This window comes from Mugil cephalus, chromosome 15 (assembly GCF_022458985.1).
Source record: "Mugil cephalus isolate CIBA_MC_2020 chromosome 15, CIBA_Mcephalus_1.1, whole genome shotgun sequence".
In the NCBI taxonomy this organism is placed as follows: Eukaryota; Metazoa; Chordata; class Actinopteri; order Mugiliformes; family Mugilidae; genus Mugil; species Mugil cephalus.
In genome coordinates this window covers 22,429,539-22,446,279 of record NC_061784.1, presented here as the reverse complement: position 1 = coordinate 22,446,279, position 16,741 = coordinate 22,429,539, and the positions used below count along the sequence as shown (strand labels likewise).

Here is a 16,741-nt window from a genome sequence, read left to right as displayed (position 1 = left end):
TACTAAATGTAACAGGGGCACTGCCATGATGAAATGAAACCCCCCCCAGTCTCCTCTGACAGCAAACATCTTCCCCATGGTGAAGAGCTCCTGTGCAAGAATCTCTGGCTTTCATACCTTCATCAAAGAAGCCGTCTGGATAGAAATCTGTGCAGAAAAATTCTCCCCATTCCCCGTCATTATCAATGCAGACTGAGTCTTTATAAAAACGAGATCACGTACCATGTTGATGGCATTTACCGGGCCGATGCTGTTGACGAACATGTCTGTGTGGATCACCGTCGGCTTGACTGCAAAGAAGCACAGGGAAAAAAATAGGCTTTAGAGACGAGGAATGAGCTCTCACACGCCAGGCCGAGTTTCAGGAAGGTGTTTCCGTATATATTATCACCGCAGAATAAAAAGAGCGGAAAGCTGCTGGATAACAACGTCTTTGTCAGGCATCAGATTTATATTGATTCCACAGGCAGAATAAGCCATAGTTGATACAAAATATATTGCTGAAATGAGATATATAATCAATCTGAAGTTATTTTGTGCGACACTTAAAATACAAATAGAAAATAATGTTATACAGAAGAGACAACAACAGTTTGAGTCTTCAACGGAGATGGAAAGTTTTGCAAAACCTTCAATAAACAGAATTCATCACCAGTGAGGAAATTATTAAAGTTCTTTTTTTTAAAGTTTTAAAAGTCTCACGTGTATCCTGAATGTGTCTTTCAAGTTTCAGCTCCAAATATCACACAGATTGTTCATTCTACCACGCTTCCACAGCCCTGGTTTCTCAGCCCTGCTCTAAACAAGTGAGTTACTGGCTCTAGCTTTAAATGCAAATGAACTGTCGCTGCCTGTAACCCCATCCGGAAGGAGGACTATTTCTTTTTATTATTTTTTCCCTGCCAATGCTATGAATACCCTGGCATGACGTAATTAATACATGCGCTCTCATAACATCTTGGCTTGTTCAGATAAACTATGATCAGTGGCTGAAGATGAGATGCAGGGGGGTGGACTGTTCTCACGCTCTGTGGGTCTTTATTTACACAAAATGTGAAGACACTGGACAACAAGGTGGATTTTGCTAAATTCAAAAAGGTAAATTAAACGATCTCACCTCAACTCTCTCTACTATAATATATCAGGCTTCAGACTATGAAGAGAATACATTAAAGCATGGGTACTGCAGGAGACGGGGTCGCAAAATCTTTGGTTGACTAGACATTTTTATATATATTTTTTAATTTCCCCCACAAATTTAAATGTATTTAAATACACATTAACATGAATCCAACATATTCTGGTAAAGGGATAAGGGATAGCTTAATGTTGCACGTAAAATGATGATAATAATTATGTATATTTATATATATATGGTAGGTTAGGGGGTTCCTACTTAATCTCTCCATCAGTTTGGGGTCCTTGGCCTGAAAAACATTGGAGACACCTGCATTGAATCCACCTGAGCAAACTTAGTCTGTATTCATGGCCAAACTCTTCACTGCAGCACCTTCGCGCCCTCTGCAGCGTCCCGTCCCTCCACCGTGCCGTGACGCTCTGTGAGCTCTCCTCCACAAATGGCTTCATCAAACAAGTCCAACATCAGAGCCACTACCAAATGTCACTTGAGGATAATTATTTTAAGAAAACTTGTAAACACAATCCGATGTGCGCTGCACGCTTTCATGCGCTGTATGTAAATGAATTATGCATGCTCGTGCAGCTGCGTGTGCACCATCTGTCCACAGTTGTTTTCGGACTATTGCCTTTGCTTTAGCGGCGCAGGCAGGCAGACATCAGACGACGTATGATGTGAGTAAAGTAGGAGGAAATGGTTTCGGTTCGGTGCCAAATTGACATCCGCGCCGTGTCGGAGCGTCTGAGTTTGCCTGCGTCAGTTTCTAAACTAATGTCTGTGGATGACTGGACGTTTTGTCTGAGAGGAGATTTAGCTTAATGCTTGATATTGGAACTATAGTGAGCGAAAGATGGCCATGCATGAGCACACACACTGATCGTGATGCCTATTGCACAAATACAATGTTAATATTGAAGCAAATTTAATTGTCTTATTTTATGCTGCCAGCTGGAGCGCTGATTCCTTTCATGAGTATGAAAACTGTTGCCAAAGACACATTATTCCAAGACGACAGTGAACACAAAGTGACTGTACTGAAATTTCAAACCCGCTCTCTGAGGCAACATAAAACAAGCCAGTGCACCCACTACACTGATATACTGGCGTGTGTTATGGCAAAACTGGTACCAACCACTTTCCACTCTCTGCACAATAAATGTAAGTCCTTGCGTCTGCTCTCCATCATGTGAATCTATTTATCTTCCAATTTAAAAATGACTTTGATCACTGTCATGGATGTGCTATGAATTAAAAATGAAGGATTCTCACATTTTCTCTCAGTCCAATTTGCTTCAATCTGAATATGTTCAGTAGGCTCCAAGACCATTAAAGTTGAATGAGCATCACAATGCACTTCAAAGGGAAGCTGCAGCACAATCAGCGATTAATCTAAATCCACAGCATTTCAGCACTCTGAGCACTGGAGGAGAGACTTCACTTCGCCTCGATGTGGTTGGTTGGTTGGTGGCTCAGATGACAGTGGAGCCAGCTAATTATAACCCCCGTGTTGACGCGTAACGTGGTAGCAGAAGGAAGAGACCAGCGCTGGGAGAGCGAGATCACAGAACATTTGAAGATGATGGTTGAGACGGCGACAAGCAGCAGCCCAGCGATGCAGAGGCTCGCTCGCTTGAAGCTCCACCTCAAAGCACGTCTGAGCCGCTCTCCGGTTTAAAAAGCACCAGCCCACTTCTGCAATGCCCTTCATGCGATGTGTCACAGTATATGCATACATTCGGGGAAAAACTATGAATTCACAGCAGCGTAAATCATCTCATGCCTCGGTGTAACTCAGCTGCTTTCATCTTGGGCAGTCAGTTAAGTGGTCATGCTTCAAGATTAACATCAGGTCAGATCATGACACTTTTACCTAGTGAGGCAAGCACTCACTACCAGTGAGTATTCAGCCTTTTTGCCTAAGTTATTTAAGGGTAGCATTAACGCTCATGGGATGCACAGAGCATTTATATAGCAATCTGCTCCTTCCTCTACGACTTGGACAGAAAAGACAGCAAAAAAAAAAAATAAAACAAAAATAAAAGATTGTGTATTGGCAGCACCATGTGCTACGAAAAGCTAATCAAAAATGTGCTATTAAAACCTTTTAACTAACTGCACAAATTATAAGATAAATACTTATTTACTACCACTTACTGAAACCCTGTGTGCACACATGGGGACATTAGATTTTAGGTTGTGGTAGCTTCTTATTCTGCTTCATTTAAACCTGTTGTCCTCATAAGTGGACGCTAGAGTCTGCCAACTAGTGGCAGCAAAGTTTAATTACACTAATCAGTGTAAAAATATGATCATGGACTTTTGAATGACTGATGTCTGCATTGGTATTATAAATGGTTTCATGTTTGTCGCACACATGCAAAATAATCCCTGTGTCCACGTATGAGGTCTTTTTTTTTTCTTTTTCAAAAACTCCTTATTCTTGTTCAAAGATGATGCTTAGTGTCTGTACTTCTTAGGTCCTACTAATCTGAAATACCTGCATACCAAACAAAAGTTCTGGTCTCAGGACGTTAAGACACAAAACATCATCAGACAAGATCAATTTTTCCAACACTCCTTGACATTTGCAGCTTGAACATTGCACCTCTCCCATGATTCCTGCAGTGACTATACGAGCCATTCACCGCTATCAAAGAGCTAGCGCAGCTTTATCACTATGTCACAGCGTGTGACAGTTCCCGACTTTAGCCACTTCCTTCCCCAGGAATGCTGACCTATGAAACAAGTATTCAAGGCTCCTCTGAGCATCTCCCTGTTCTGCTCTTGCAGATGGACGTGACGGGCTCAGGCCCCCGAAAGAAGTCCTGTCCAGGTGTCTGTCAAAGTGAGGGGAGTAAGCTACTTGTCAACAGGTTTACGGGACCGTGACAGAAAGCTCTCCTGACCGTGTGAGAAGCATGTACATAAACACAGTCGCTTTATAACAAGCCTGAAAACCTGTCACCACATGGCACACATTGTGCTGCCGAGCTGGACGTGATAATCAACCGTTTGCTGTGTATTTTAAATTCTCTTCATTACTGCCTAGGCTTTGGTGGAAAATATCTAAACTTAAACACTGGTTCGGGTAAATGTGTGCAGATAAAGAGGCTTTTCTGTTCATAACGTGTTATTTTTCTTGCCTTAAGATGGAATTTATCTAACGATGTTCAATGTTGCCTCCAAACCTGGTGAGAAATATTCACGAAATATGTTCAAAATAACTCAACTGTCCACATATTGAATATGACACACTCTGATATGCACCTTTGTCATGACATAAACAGCCTTCTCTTCTTCCTCTGGTCATAATGTTTGGGCTCATTATACAAGCCCTGCTGCAATCCAGGCCACAAACAAATGTTTTATTTATCTGTGAGTCTGTGACTAAGCGGATCGTCTGTGAAGAATCGGCACCCACCTCCGATGTCAGGTCTCAGTTTGTTGTCGTACCCATCTAGTAGGCTGTTGAGGATGTGCGTGACGTCGCTCTCGTACACTTTAGGAGTCAGCACCCACGTCTTGTTCGTCACCTCGTCGTCGTCATCCGTCTGGAGGGAGCTGCGGGGAGGGGAGGAAACATAATTAATGCAATCAGTGATTTTATTTTTTTAAAAGAAGAGCAAGGTGTTTTTCTCCCCAGGTGAGCTTTGTGTGTGTGTGTGTGTTTTCTTTTAAAGAAATATTCAGAAATCAGAGAGAAGACGAGAGAAAAAAGTCTTTTAAAGATCTCAGCCTCCAAGGTCACCACTGAAATCTCCCCTTTCTGTTTTGTTTCTTTTATTTCTTGTAGAACATACTAGTTGCGTCACTAACACAAAATGCAAATAGGAAGTTCCACAAAAGAGTGAAGGAACTCACCCGCGGTGCACATTCAGTGCACAGATTGTAATTTTGGCCGTGAAATATCAATGCATTTTGAAATGCCACGGAGTAAATTGCAAATGCATCTTAAGCACGCCAGATAAAACGATGCTTTCTCATCTTGACTACGCACATGTGCATATTAAAACCATCTATTGTATGTGAAAGCCACCATCATCGTCACCTGTTGAATCATTCATACGGTCCCACTGGGAGCCTCGGCACATTCTTTCCCCATCCATCAGGAGGAGATGCTAATGTTTAAAGTAAAAACTGATCCCAACTCACGCCCCCCTCCTACAAAGTTGATGACATTTACCATTTGCTTTGACTTCCTCTGAAAAACTGCGTGATTCTCAAGCAAAGGAGGAAATTTCAGGCAATTTCCAGATGGAATTGGACAAAATGACCCTGATCATCAAGTAAATGGAAGAAGTCTCCTTTGATTTCAGTATCTTACCACAGAAATAAGTACACTTGTACAGTAGCTAAAACCACCTCTACTACTTTGCGACTGATTTCACTTCCCGAGTTTCGTCCAACTTTGGAATTATTGTGGCGTCTAGTATGAAAACAACAGGGACAAAACTTTGACAACTGTGTTGCGGCAAAGGCCAAACAAAAGGAATCCACTGAGCCGTGAATCATTTTAAACACAGCGTATGTGTAAACAGCTGCCGTGTTCTTCCATAACTAATTTTTTTTAACAAATTTTCCAAACATCAAATGAAAGTGTTCATTTGACGAAGAATCAGTCAATCAGAAACTTGAAGCACTCACTTTAATTCCTGCCCCCAACACCGTCCGGATAATCTTCCGTCAAACAAATGCAGGAATTACCTGCACTCTATCTGTCATGACCGGTGTTTGAATGACAACCTCAATAACCGCTTTCAACAACAGCTAAAGCTCAACGTCCAACGTCCAACTCTGTAACCCAACAAAAAATTAAAAGTTTCAAGGTGCTCAAGTTTAGCAACTCACTTGTAGAAGTGTTTGTTGCATCATAAGGAAGAGTTTTAGGGCCCTAAAGTTCTGTAGAAGACTAGACACCTCATCTCAGACGTCTCAGATTCTAAAGATAATGACGTCTTAAGAGGCTCAAACCACAGATACCTCCAAATCTGTAAATACTTTTTCCCCTATGCTCTTTAACAGACAAGTATGAGATTTAATTATTTATTTTAAGAAGTCTTATTCATTGTTATCAACAACTTGCACCATACAGTAGAACTTCTGCGAGAAAAGCTAAGGTTTGTACGAGCAGAGGACGGGTGGAGATGCGGTGAAGGAGGAACAGGCACGGACGAAACCCACGGGCTAAATCTGTGCTATACCTTTTCATTCAGCGTGTGCTATCTGCATGTAATGAGTGTGTGATTCACTAAGGCAGCAGTTCATTATGTAACCCGTGTTTAGGGCTGCCCTCCAGACATGTGTTGTGCATGAAGGGAGAGTTTAAAAAGTGCAGCGTGGCAGGTTTTTTTTTTTTTTTTTGAGGAACCATCGAATCAAATTTTTACCTCCAGTTCTTCGTTATGTCTTCTGTTTGTATACATCTTTTAATGTTCTCTAACCAACTTTAAGTCTCATCTTGATTCTTTTTTTATGTCTTATGTAATACACTCCCCGTACCCCGTGCATTTGACTATTCATGAGAATTTATTTTCATAAAATCCAATTGCTCTTATACATATGTTTTTTTGCAGTTGCAAAGGAAATTATTGAAATGAGAACCAACAGGCTCATTTTTCTTTCTAACCACCCTGGTATTATTTAGCTGAATGTGAAATCAAGCACGTATTTCATACCAACAAGTTGAGCCTGAGATGAGAAAAAAAAAACAAAAACTGCAATTTTGGAGAGTTTCTGTTGTGCATAACAAACAACTTATTATATCTAGATACTCTTCTTGTAACTACTGCATCAGATCAAGGAGCTGGATAGCAGCACAGAAAAGCAATCTTGAAAGTGTTGTGAGCTCTAATCATAGAAAAGAATCATACCTGGTGAAATTGGCCGTTACGTGGCATGAACTGCCACCATATCCCATTAAATATTAATTATTCTACTCCAATGAATCCTTCTAGTTGCGCCATGCTCAGTGTTATAAATGGATTGATGGATAAATAGATGGATAGATGGATAGGCAGAGAAGACTGAGAAACTGAAAGTCTGCTGTTTTTCAGGGTGCTGCAATTCGATGATCTATATTCATCTCACAGAGCATCTCTGTGTATGTGGAAATATTCCAAACACCAGCAGATCAAAGGAAAAGCCATGTGTTCTCCACTGCAGGCAGATCTAAGGGTTTGCCTGCTAATTCGGTACCTGCAGGTCCACAGAGAGGCCAGTGTGCACCAGCGCGTGCACACGTGTTCTGCATGCGTGTTTATGTTTATGCATGTGCGGGTCCACGGCGCTCTGCATAACGATAACGAGCGCCGGAGCTGGATCTCAATTAAAATCTCATATAACTTCATGTAAAGCAGTTTTGCATGTTCATAAGACGGCGTAAACAGTGGCGACATTGGCCGTGGATACAGCTATAAGCTCACCACATCAAGTTCTTTAGAGCATCATCTTTGCACGTCTCCAACTGCAGCTAATGAACGAGCCAAATCTAATGACCCTTCATGTTCATTGTTGCTCAGCATTAAATTGGTCTGGCACCTTTGGCGACAAAACAACACAGCGCTTTTGCACATCAAGTTGCTATAACACTCGTTTCACAAACACTACTTCCTATATAATGAAACAACACAACAACAAAAAAAATTTTTGCTAATGAGCAAACTGTAATTATTTGAAGTGGATCTAAATGGTGGCTCTGCTTAAGCAGCCAGGCAGAGAATCTGCAAAAAAAAAATGAACTGCAGTTCTGCTAATAACTTCTAGGAATGTTAACAACCAATTACCAGGACCTTGTCAGCCTTTTCCACCTAACTGACCTCTGACACAGAGGACCAGTCTGTTTGTCTGCTCAGTCCAGTGCTAACCAGATCACATAGATTAGCTTATATCGGCATGTGGTCGACAATGACATATTGGGCCAATACATGTTAGGTCTGTTGAAGACTCATCTAGTAGCTCAAGCCTTATATATGGTGGATTAGAAGACATATCAAACCATAACCTGGGTCAAATCTTGTGTTGTAATATCTGAAGCTGAGGATCAACATGTCAACAGGTGAATAACAATCAGCCCAAATGTCACGGCACTAAATGTCTAGTTCTATTTATGCAAAGCTGAAACCAGAAACTACCACAGAGGGGAAACAAAGCATTGCTTTTAAAAGTATCCTCAATTTACCAAAGTGTTTCCTGGCAATAGACATGTTTCAGAGCAGACACAAATGCCTATATTTACCCACAGAATGTCTCCAAATAAAGACAGAAGTACTGGGGCAGAGGCAGCAGGGACGGCTGTAATGAAGGGACCTTCGACAGGGACACTTCTCTTAGAATAGAAATGACTGGGCGTGTTACGTTCCACATGACTATGGCCGCCTCAGGTTTACTCTGATACTCTGCTGAATAAATGGGTCCTGTTGTTAATTTCAAATCCTCCCAACTCGATCTGAAATGGCTCTGACCTTAATACCTTCTGGGTGATGAATACGATAGATTCACTCAGCTGTAATCAAGAGGGAGCTATGGGCTCTGCCTGTCATCTTCTGCCGTCTTGTCAAACAGTCGGGAAGAGGAAGGTTGACATCTGTATGCTATCAACTGCGTTTTAGGAATTCTCATATATATATATGATGCTCGTTATGGGATACATGACAGTTTGTCAGACCCAACCATTTTTTTCCCCTATTTGAGAAGAAGAAGTTTGACAGCTCCCAATGCTCTCCCATTTCAAGGGGTTCCATATTAAAAGGAAATGGAGTCATAAACATTGACAGATCAGTGCTGGGTGGGGATCTCTAGAATCCAAAAAATAGCAGGTCAGGGTTACCATGCATTACTTCTTTAGCTAAATTATTTCCAGTTATAGCTCTTAGAGTTTATTTCTCTAAAGCCACAGCTTCATATAGCTATATATTTATATATTATAAATCATGCAATGCTGGACACATGGTATTTATGATTACGATGGACAGTTTTAATATTAATATTTAGATCAAACTGTTGTTATGAAGACTTTTCATTTCCCAGGTATCCCAAGTATCTAGGAACTTAAAAACAACAATCCTGAGAAGTAATTTGGTTTAACATCCAGTAAAATACTAATATCTTAGTGCAGTGAAGGCTAGAAAGGCTTTGGGAGGACTTCTTCCTGTCAAGACCTTCTGATCATGGTCCATCGCTTCAAACTTTCCTGGTGGAACCTGGATCTAGTCTATCTGAAGTCAATTACAAACAGTTCCAAAGCCACAAGACTTTGGCCTCAGGGTGTTGTGCCAAAACTGGATGCTATGCCACATTAAATCTAAAAATTATTGTCTTTTAATTATACACTTCCTGGCCAAAAACAAAGTCACCACCCGTATTTCACCAAGCAAGTAGGTACGAGCCTCCTATTGGATAAATATTGCATGGGTGATTATATTTCAGCTGGCGACTAGTTATTGAGCCCCAATTGATACAATGAGTAGCTTTCTTAATCAACCATGTGGTCGTGGAAAACATGTTCATCTGTTTGAGAACAGTCAAATCATCGGCTGCATCAAGCAAAGAAAACATCTAAGGAGACTGAGGCAGAAACTACTAAAATTGGGTTAACAACTGTCCAACACTGCATTACTAAAAACAAGAAGATTGGTGGAGAATCATTCAAGGGAGAAATGTGGTTGAAAAAAAAAAAGCCTGATCACTTAAATGTTTGGTGAAATCAAATCAAAGGAAAACAACAGTAGAACTCAGGGCTGCGTTTAATGGTGAAAGTAAGAATCGCTTCATGTGCAATGACTAAACAGGTGTGTAGCCTTAAACAAACCACTAACCAGTGAGGCTAACTGGGAATGGGAAATGGTCTTGCTTTTATATATGCAGTCACAGACACATCCACCCATTCGCTCACAAAAGCACGCACACATTCACACACACATTCACACACCAGTACCAGTTGCACTGGGAGCAACTGGGAGTTCAGAGTCTTGCTCAAGGACACTTGAGTCCAGATTTACCCTGTTACAGAGTTATGGGGCATCAGGGAAAGAAGAGAGGCAGATGAAGCGGTGCCCCCATCATGCTTAGTGTCTGCTGTACCAGCCTGTGGGGGCAGTGCTATGTGCTATGATCTGGGGCGGCTGCACTGAATTGTTTATTCCATCACTGTAATGTTTTTCTTCCCTGATGGCAAGGACATATTCCAAGATGACAATGCCAGGATCCAAGGGGCTCAAATTGTGAAAGAGTGGTTCAGGGAGCGCGAGACCAGATCATGTTCACACATGGATACCGTGGATGGCTTCACACAGTGGTCAGACTCTAACATCATCAATACAAGATCTTGGTGAAAAATGAATGCAACACTGGATGGAAATAAATCTCTGCAGAAGCTTCTTATCAAAACAATGTAATCAAAGCTAAAGGCGGTTCAAGGAAATATAAGAATATTAAATATTGAGATGCATCACACACATCACAACTCAAAATAAAAGCCAACGAGTCAGGAAGAAGCATAGGCAGCTGACAGCATGCAGAGATTCGATACATAACTCTGTAGTAATGTATGGAAATGTAAGCGCTCTAATAGACGAGGAGTGCAAGTGCATACGGATCAGTGACTGCATTTTAATTAGCATTCTATTCACAGGTCTTGCATGTAAACAGAGCCACACCTTTGTGCAGGTGTTCTCAGGTTGTGGCTATTTAAGACGAGTCCAGATATCCGTCTCCCTTCATTCTGTCTAAACCACTGATGCACAACTTCCAAACTCAACAAACAGATCACATCTCTGGCTGCGGTTTAGTGGGAGAAGGTGCAATGTTTACTCGAGCATATTGTGAACACTACTAGTGCATATAATTACAAATGCACAGCCCTGATGATGCAGGACCGGGCAAGGAGCCCCGAGGTTGTGATCAGCATGACTGTGATTGAACGTCGACTGATTTATCTGCCTCCATTTTTCACCCTCCGGCGGCACAAAAAGGAAAGCGAGGAGGCGAGGAGCCTAACCATCCGCTTCCCCTCGATTGTTCTTCTCTCACTATACAGCAATGAAGTTTTGACAAGAGGCAACCAAACAGCTTCCTTTAAACAAACCCACAGCTGAACCTGAAATGGCAGCCCTTCTGTCCCCGTGTGCAGGACAAGGATCAGTCCATATGTGCTGTCCTTATTGTGCCTCCACTTGTGTTCTCCCTGTGATTGTCTGCCATTTTGAAATGTTTTTTTTTTTTTTTTTCCTTTTTAATTCCACATACGTGGGATGAAAGCTTCACTCATTCCCTTTCAAGTTGTCTTTATTTAAAATGACTGTTTTCACACAGCCTCCGTCGCTGTTCGGCCTCGTCCGACACATGCGTTCGTTAATGAGGCTTTGACTCTTAGAATAGACTTGATCCTTGAAGGCAGCTTAGATGTAGCCTTAGCTTCACTCAACTTAGCCTGCCACTATGCTATTCCTAATGCGGGACAGATTGAGAGAGGTTCTGGACAAATCGTACCGTCGTACAAAATTTTCTTTAATAAATGATCTGCTGCTCGCACCCGAATACATCAATCTGAAGCTGTTCGTCGTCTTTTTTTTCTCCCCACTGAGCACAGTGTGTTACATCAAATGTAGCACTATAGCGGTGGATGTGTCGCTATGGCTCTGAAGAAATATACAATACCCACTTCCACACAATTAAATATGTGATGAAATGACTAAACGTGTTGTTTTTCTGCTAAATGCTACATCCCCCCTCACATACCGAATACCCAGGTCTGGATCCCACTAATAGCAGGCTGCCGTTAGCTGGGAGGCACCGCAGTCCTGTGTGTCGGTAAAATAAGAAATATGCTGCCTACACAACGCTGCCACAGAATCGCGGCTTCGAGAGGAAATTCGCATTAATATCTTACCTTGTAGAGAGATTAACGACAATAAAGACCCAGAGAAACAGCTTCAGGGGGAGGATAGGCTTCGCCATTTCTATGGAGCACTTGAAGGCTGATTTTGGTGAAGCCATCATCACCATCTTCGTTTCCTCTTTCGCGCAGATGGACGTGTCCGTCTATTTACTGTGTTTCCTCTCTACGATGCATTACGCGCGTTAGCTGGAGCCGTTTCGCAAATTTCGACCCGAGGCGGACGCGCCGCGGAGTGAAATCAAGCAAAACAAAGCCGACGCGAGTCGAAAGCTTGATTTCGTATCGCTCGTGTTTTTTTGCGTGTCTGTTGCCGATTCGACAGCCTGGCAGGGGCCTACGAAACCGGTTCAAACAGCGAAGCCCTGGGTAATAAGCTACTCCAGTACCGAGCAGCCGAGAAAAACCAGCGGAGCCTCAGCCTGACTGCAGATTAACACTGGGGTCAGAGAGGAACTGATGCTGCACGTTGCTGCAGCACGGAGCAACACATGCGTGGTCTCACCGAACGCAAGCACCGAGCAAAGGGTTTCTTTACTCACAGAAAGCTGTAGATATAGATATATCTCATACTGGGTATTATAAGACATGTGTATGGAAGTCACGTGGACACAGGCACACACAGACACACACACGAGCACTAATACTCATCTCTATATCCATCTGTATATCTCTCTATCTACCAAAAGTTGCCATTTGCCTGCGGTGGCCTGCCCCGACTACATGTCAGTGCAGACAAAAACAGCTGCCTTGAGAAATAGCTGTTACACTTAATTGTGTGCGTGTGTGTGCTGCTTTTTATTTCGTGGAGGGGGCTGGACTCTTGCGGCTTACGAACATTGTGGGACTCTTTTTCTTTCTTTCTTTCTTTCTTTTTTTTTCTGGGCCTCACAACTTTGCGAGGGTAAAACCCTGTTACAGCTTGGTTACAATTATAATGTAATGGTTAGAGTTAGGGTAATGGGTTAGGGGATTCACTATTCCAATGCAAAGTGCTTCCAAATATAGAAATGTGTGTGTCGGTTTGTGCAGCGTTGTTTGTAATCATTTAAATGAGTCCAAGACCTGAGTTCAGACCCGTCGCTCGTTCAGGACCCTGGACAGCTCTACTACTTTTCACTGTGTTAGAAACCAACAGTCAGCACCACGGACAGCTCCAGTCAGCTGCCGCTTCACTCACTGCTCTGGATTAGTGGCTCCCATGGCTCAGGCAATAAACAAGTACAGGTGCTGGCCAGTAAATTAGAATATCATCAAAAAGTTGAATTATTTCAGTAATTCAATTCAAAAGGTGAAACTTGTATACTGTATACTTTCCTTCCACACATAGTGATATATTTCAAGTGTTTATTCATTTTCATTTTTATTATTACAACTGACAGCTAATGAAAACACCAAATTCAGTATCTCAGAAAATTAGAATATTCTGAAAAGGCTCAATATAGAAGACACCTGGTGCCACACTAATCAGCTGATTAACTCAAAACACCTGCAAAGGCCTTTAAAAGGTTCCTCAGTCTTGTTCTGAAGGCTCCACAATCATGGGGAAGACTTCTGACTTAACAGTTGTCCAAAAGACGACCATTGACACCTTGTACAAGGAGGGCAAGACACAAAAGTTGATTGCTAAAGAAGCTGGCTGTTCGCAGAGCTCTGTGTCCAAGCACATTAACAGACCGGCGAAGGGACGGAAAAAATGTGGTAGAAAAAAGTGTACAAGCTCTAGGGATAACCGCACCCTGCAGAGAATTGTGACGACAAACCCATTCAAAAATGTGGGAGAGATCCACAAAGAGTGGACTGCAGCTGGAGTCAGCGCTTCAAGAACCACCACGAAGAGACGCATGAAAGACATGGGATTCAGCTGTCGCATTCCGTGTGTCAAGCCACTCTTGGACCAGAAACAGCGTAAGAAGCGTCTCGCCAGGGCCAAGGATAAAAAGGACTGGACTACTGCTGAGTGGTCCAAAGTTATGTTTTCTGATGAAAGCAAATTTTGCATTTCCTTTGGAAATCAAGGACCCAGAGTCTGGAGGAAGAGCGGAGAAGCACAGAATCCACGTTGCATGAGGTCCAGTGTAAAGTTTCCACCGTCAGTGATGGTGTGGGGTGCCATGTCATCTGCCGGTGTTGGCCCACTCTGTTTCCTGAGGTCCAAGGTCAATGCAGCTGTCTACCAGGAAGTTTTAGAGCACTTCATGCTTCCTGCTGCTGACCAACTTTATGGAGATGCAGATTTCACTTTTCAACAGGACTTGGCACCTGCACACAGTGCCAAAACCACCAGTACCTGGTTCAAGGACCATGGTATCCCTGTCCTTGATTGGCCAGCAAACTCGCCTGACCTTAACCCCATAGAAAATCTATGGGGTATTGTGAAGCGGAAGATGCAATGCGCTAGACCCAACAATGCAGAGGAGCTGAAGACGACTATCAGAGCAACCTGGGCTCTCATAACACCTGAGCAGTGCCACAGACTGATCGAGTCCATGCCACGCCGCATTAATGCAGTGATTGAGGCAAAAGGAGCCCCGACTAAGTATTGAGTGCTATACATGCGCATGCTTTTCATGTTCATTCTTTTCAGTTGGCCAACATTTCTAAAAAAAAAACATTTTTTTTTCATTGGCCTTTTCAATATTCTAATTTTTTGAGATGCCAAATTTGGAGTTTTCATTAGTTGTCACTTATAAATATCAAAATTAAAAGAAATAAACATTGGAAATACATCGGTCTGTGTGCATTGCATGAATATAATGTACAAATTTCACCTTTTGAATGGAATTACTGAAATAATTCAACTTTTTGATGATATTCTAATTTACTGGCCAGCACCTGTATATACTGCCTCTGCCAAAATGGGGAGAGGTCATGACTCCACCAGCACTTGTAGTGCGGAACAACTTTACCAGACCAGAAGCTTGGGGGCTTTGCCAGGGTCATCACAAAACACAATGCAGAAAACTATTTCTTTTCCTCCTCCATGCCAGACATACAACTTGTTTATGCAGTACTCCCAGAATGAAGTCCAGATATTGCCTCATTTTGCAATGGTGTGCACTTGGACTGAATAACGTAAGATAGGAATACACATCACATAACATGATATACTTATATTCAGGCAGCCTACACAGTTGTTCTGTGATGTAAGTGTTTTTGTCGTTTATTGAAACCAATTCGGGGACTATCGGGAGGTTTTCTTTGCCTTTTTAAAAGGTACTCTGGCACCCATTTCAATATCCTTATATAAGTATGCTAATTCCATTTCTTTGGTAAGGTGTATCTTCCTTTGAGGGACTCCTTGAAAAGAAGTCAGAGGTGGAAAAAAAATGTGATCATAATGTAAAATACCAAACGGTAGCCTAGACGCGAGCTGTCTCATGAATTACACTGACACTGCTGTTACACTTTTCAATATCTCTCTCTCTATTCTCGCTGCGTCATGCTTTCGACATCTATTTCGACACAGTAGACGCACACGTTGCCTGAATAGCAAGTCCTAATTCTCTTCAGATATCTTTGGAAAACCTTGTGCTTATTATGGTTGATTTTGAGGCAAATGACGTGAGTAGCGTAGGCCGCATGTTGTCATTGTATGTATTCTGTATTGACTAACACAACACTAGCATTTGCCAAGTTTCTATTTTCTGTATGTTAGTGTGTTCCTTGAAACATGGAACGTAACACAGTGGGTTATATATATATACACACACACACACACATGTATATATATATATATATATATATCTATATATATATATATATGGCGGTCAAATCTAAATAAAAGAGAACTAAGGAGAGTAGCAGGTGCTGTTAAAACAAGTGGGTGCTTGCAGAGTCATCGTCTTTTCATGGTGCATTAGTCCAAATTCCCCTCTGAACATTTATTCCACAGCCACGAAAGTGGCGAACATGCTGCACGACCACATTTACAGTCACGCGAGGCTTGAGTCTGGGGGAAACTGTGGTACTGTTGCAGGATATGTTTGAGGCTCATAAACTCATCCATTCAGAATGATAATCATCTGTTGTCTGGCTCCAGTTTCTAAACATTAGTTATTCAAATCTGACAGTGGCAATCAACACTGATTACCGCTGCTGCCGCCTAAGTGTGACATGCATGGAAGATGAGGTGCGTCTGGTCTAAAAATACCGTCTTGTGTGTTTGTTTGTGGCAAGTGAGCCTCCTCGTAGGTTAATCATCTTAAGGAAATGGACAGATGCTTGATCAGGCATGCAGCGCTTCTCAAAGCAGAAAACTCTCCTCCGAAGAAAAGTTAAGAGGAAATCTCTTGTAACATGTAACGGCTGTTTGTTTTTAACTTTACGTAATATACGTCTAACATATAACTGTATTTGTTTTTGTAAGTGTGATTTATTGTATGTTTATGTAAATACATATGAATTAAACTGGAGTTGCTCCCCAGGGACAGATATCTCAAGCCACAGCAGCTGTCAGAGACTGACTGGCCATGCACTCTTTGACCCAAAGGTCAGCATCAGAAATACTAGTTAGCGGTAGGATTTATTGATCTGGCTAAGATCGAAGAGGTCTTTTAGATAAATCTTAACATAGCCAATGGCCACTAAAATTTAACAGTTAATTAGGCAGTTGGCTATATTTTACAGTCGGCTGATAATTAGATACACACACAAAAAATCGGGTGGGGAAGTGGAGGAGCAGGCTGCTGTTTGTCGTTTGCTGTCGTAGC

At 42.0% G+C, this 16,741-nt stretch overlaps 1 protein-coding gene across 4 annotated transcripts in view; it reads right to left on the bottom strand.

Annotated features, from left to right (window-relative positions):
• gabrg2 (gamma-aminobutyric acid type A receptor subunit gamma2) overlaps positions 1-12,683 on the bottom strand; it is a 47,303-nt gene extending 34,620 nt beyond the window's left edge. For 2 of the 4 annotated variants that reach the window (XM_047606570.1, XM_047606573.1), the window contains exons 1-3: positions 12,024-12,682; positions 4,560-4,699; positions 223-290 (exon numbers count right to left, since the gene is read on the bottom strand). In XM_047606570.1, the coding sequence (XP_047462526.1) occupies positions 223-290; positions 4,560-4,699; positions 12,024-12,139 (324 nt within the window). In that variant the 5' untranslated portion in view covers positions 12,140-12,682. Of the gene's footprint in view, positions 1-222; positions 291-4,559; positions 4,700-12,023 lie in introns of all 4 variants that reach the window. The other 2 variants (XM_047606572.1, XM_047606571.1) reach the window with 2 other exon arrangements.
• Positions 12,684-16,741: the final 4,058 nt, after the last annotated feature.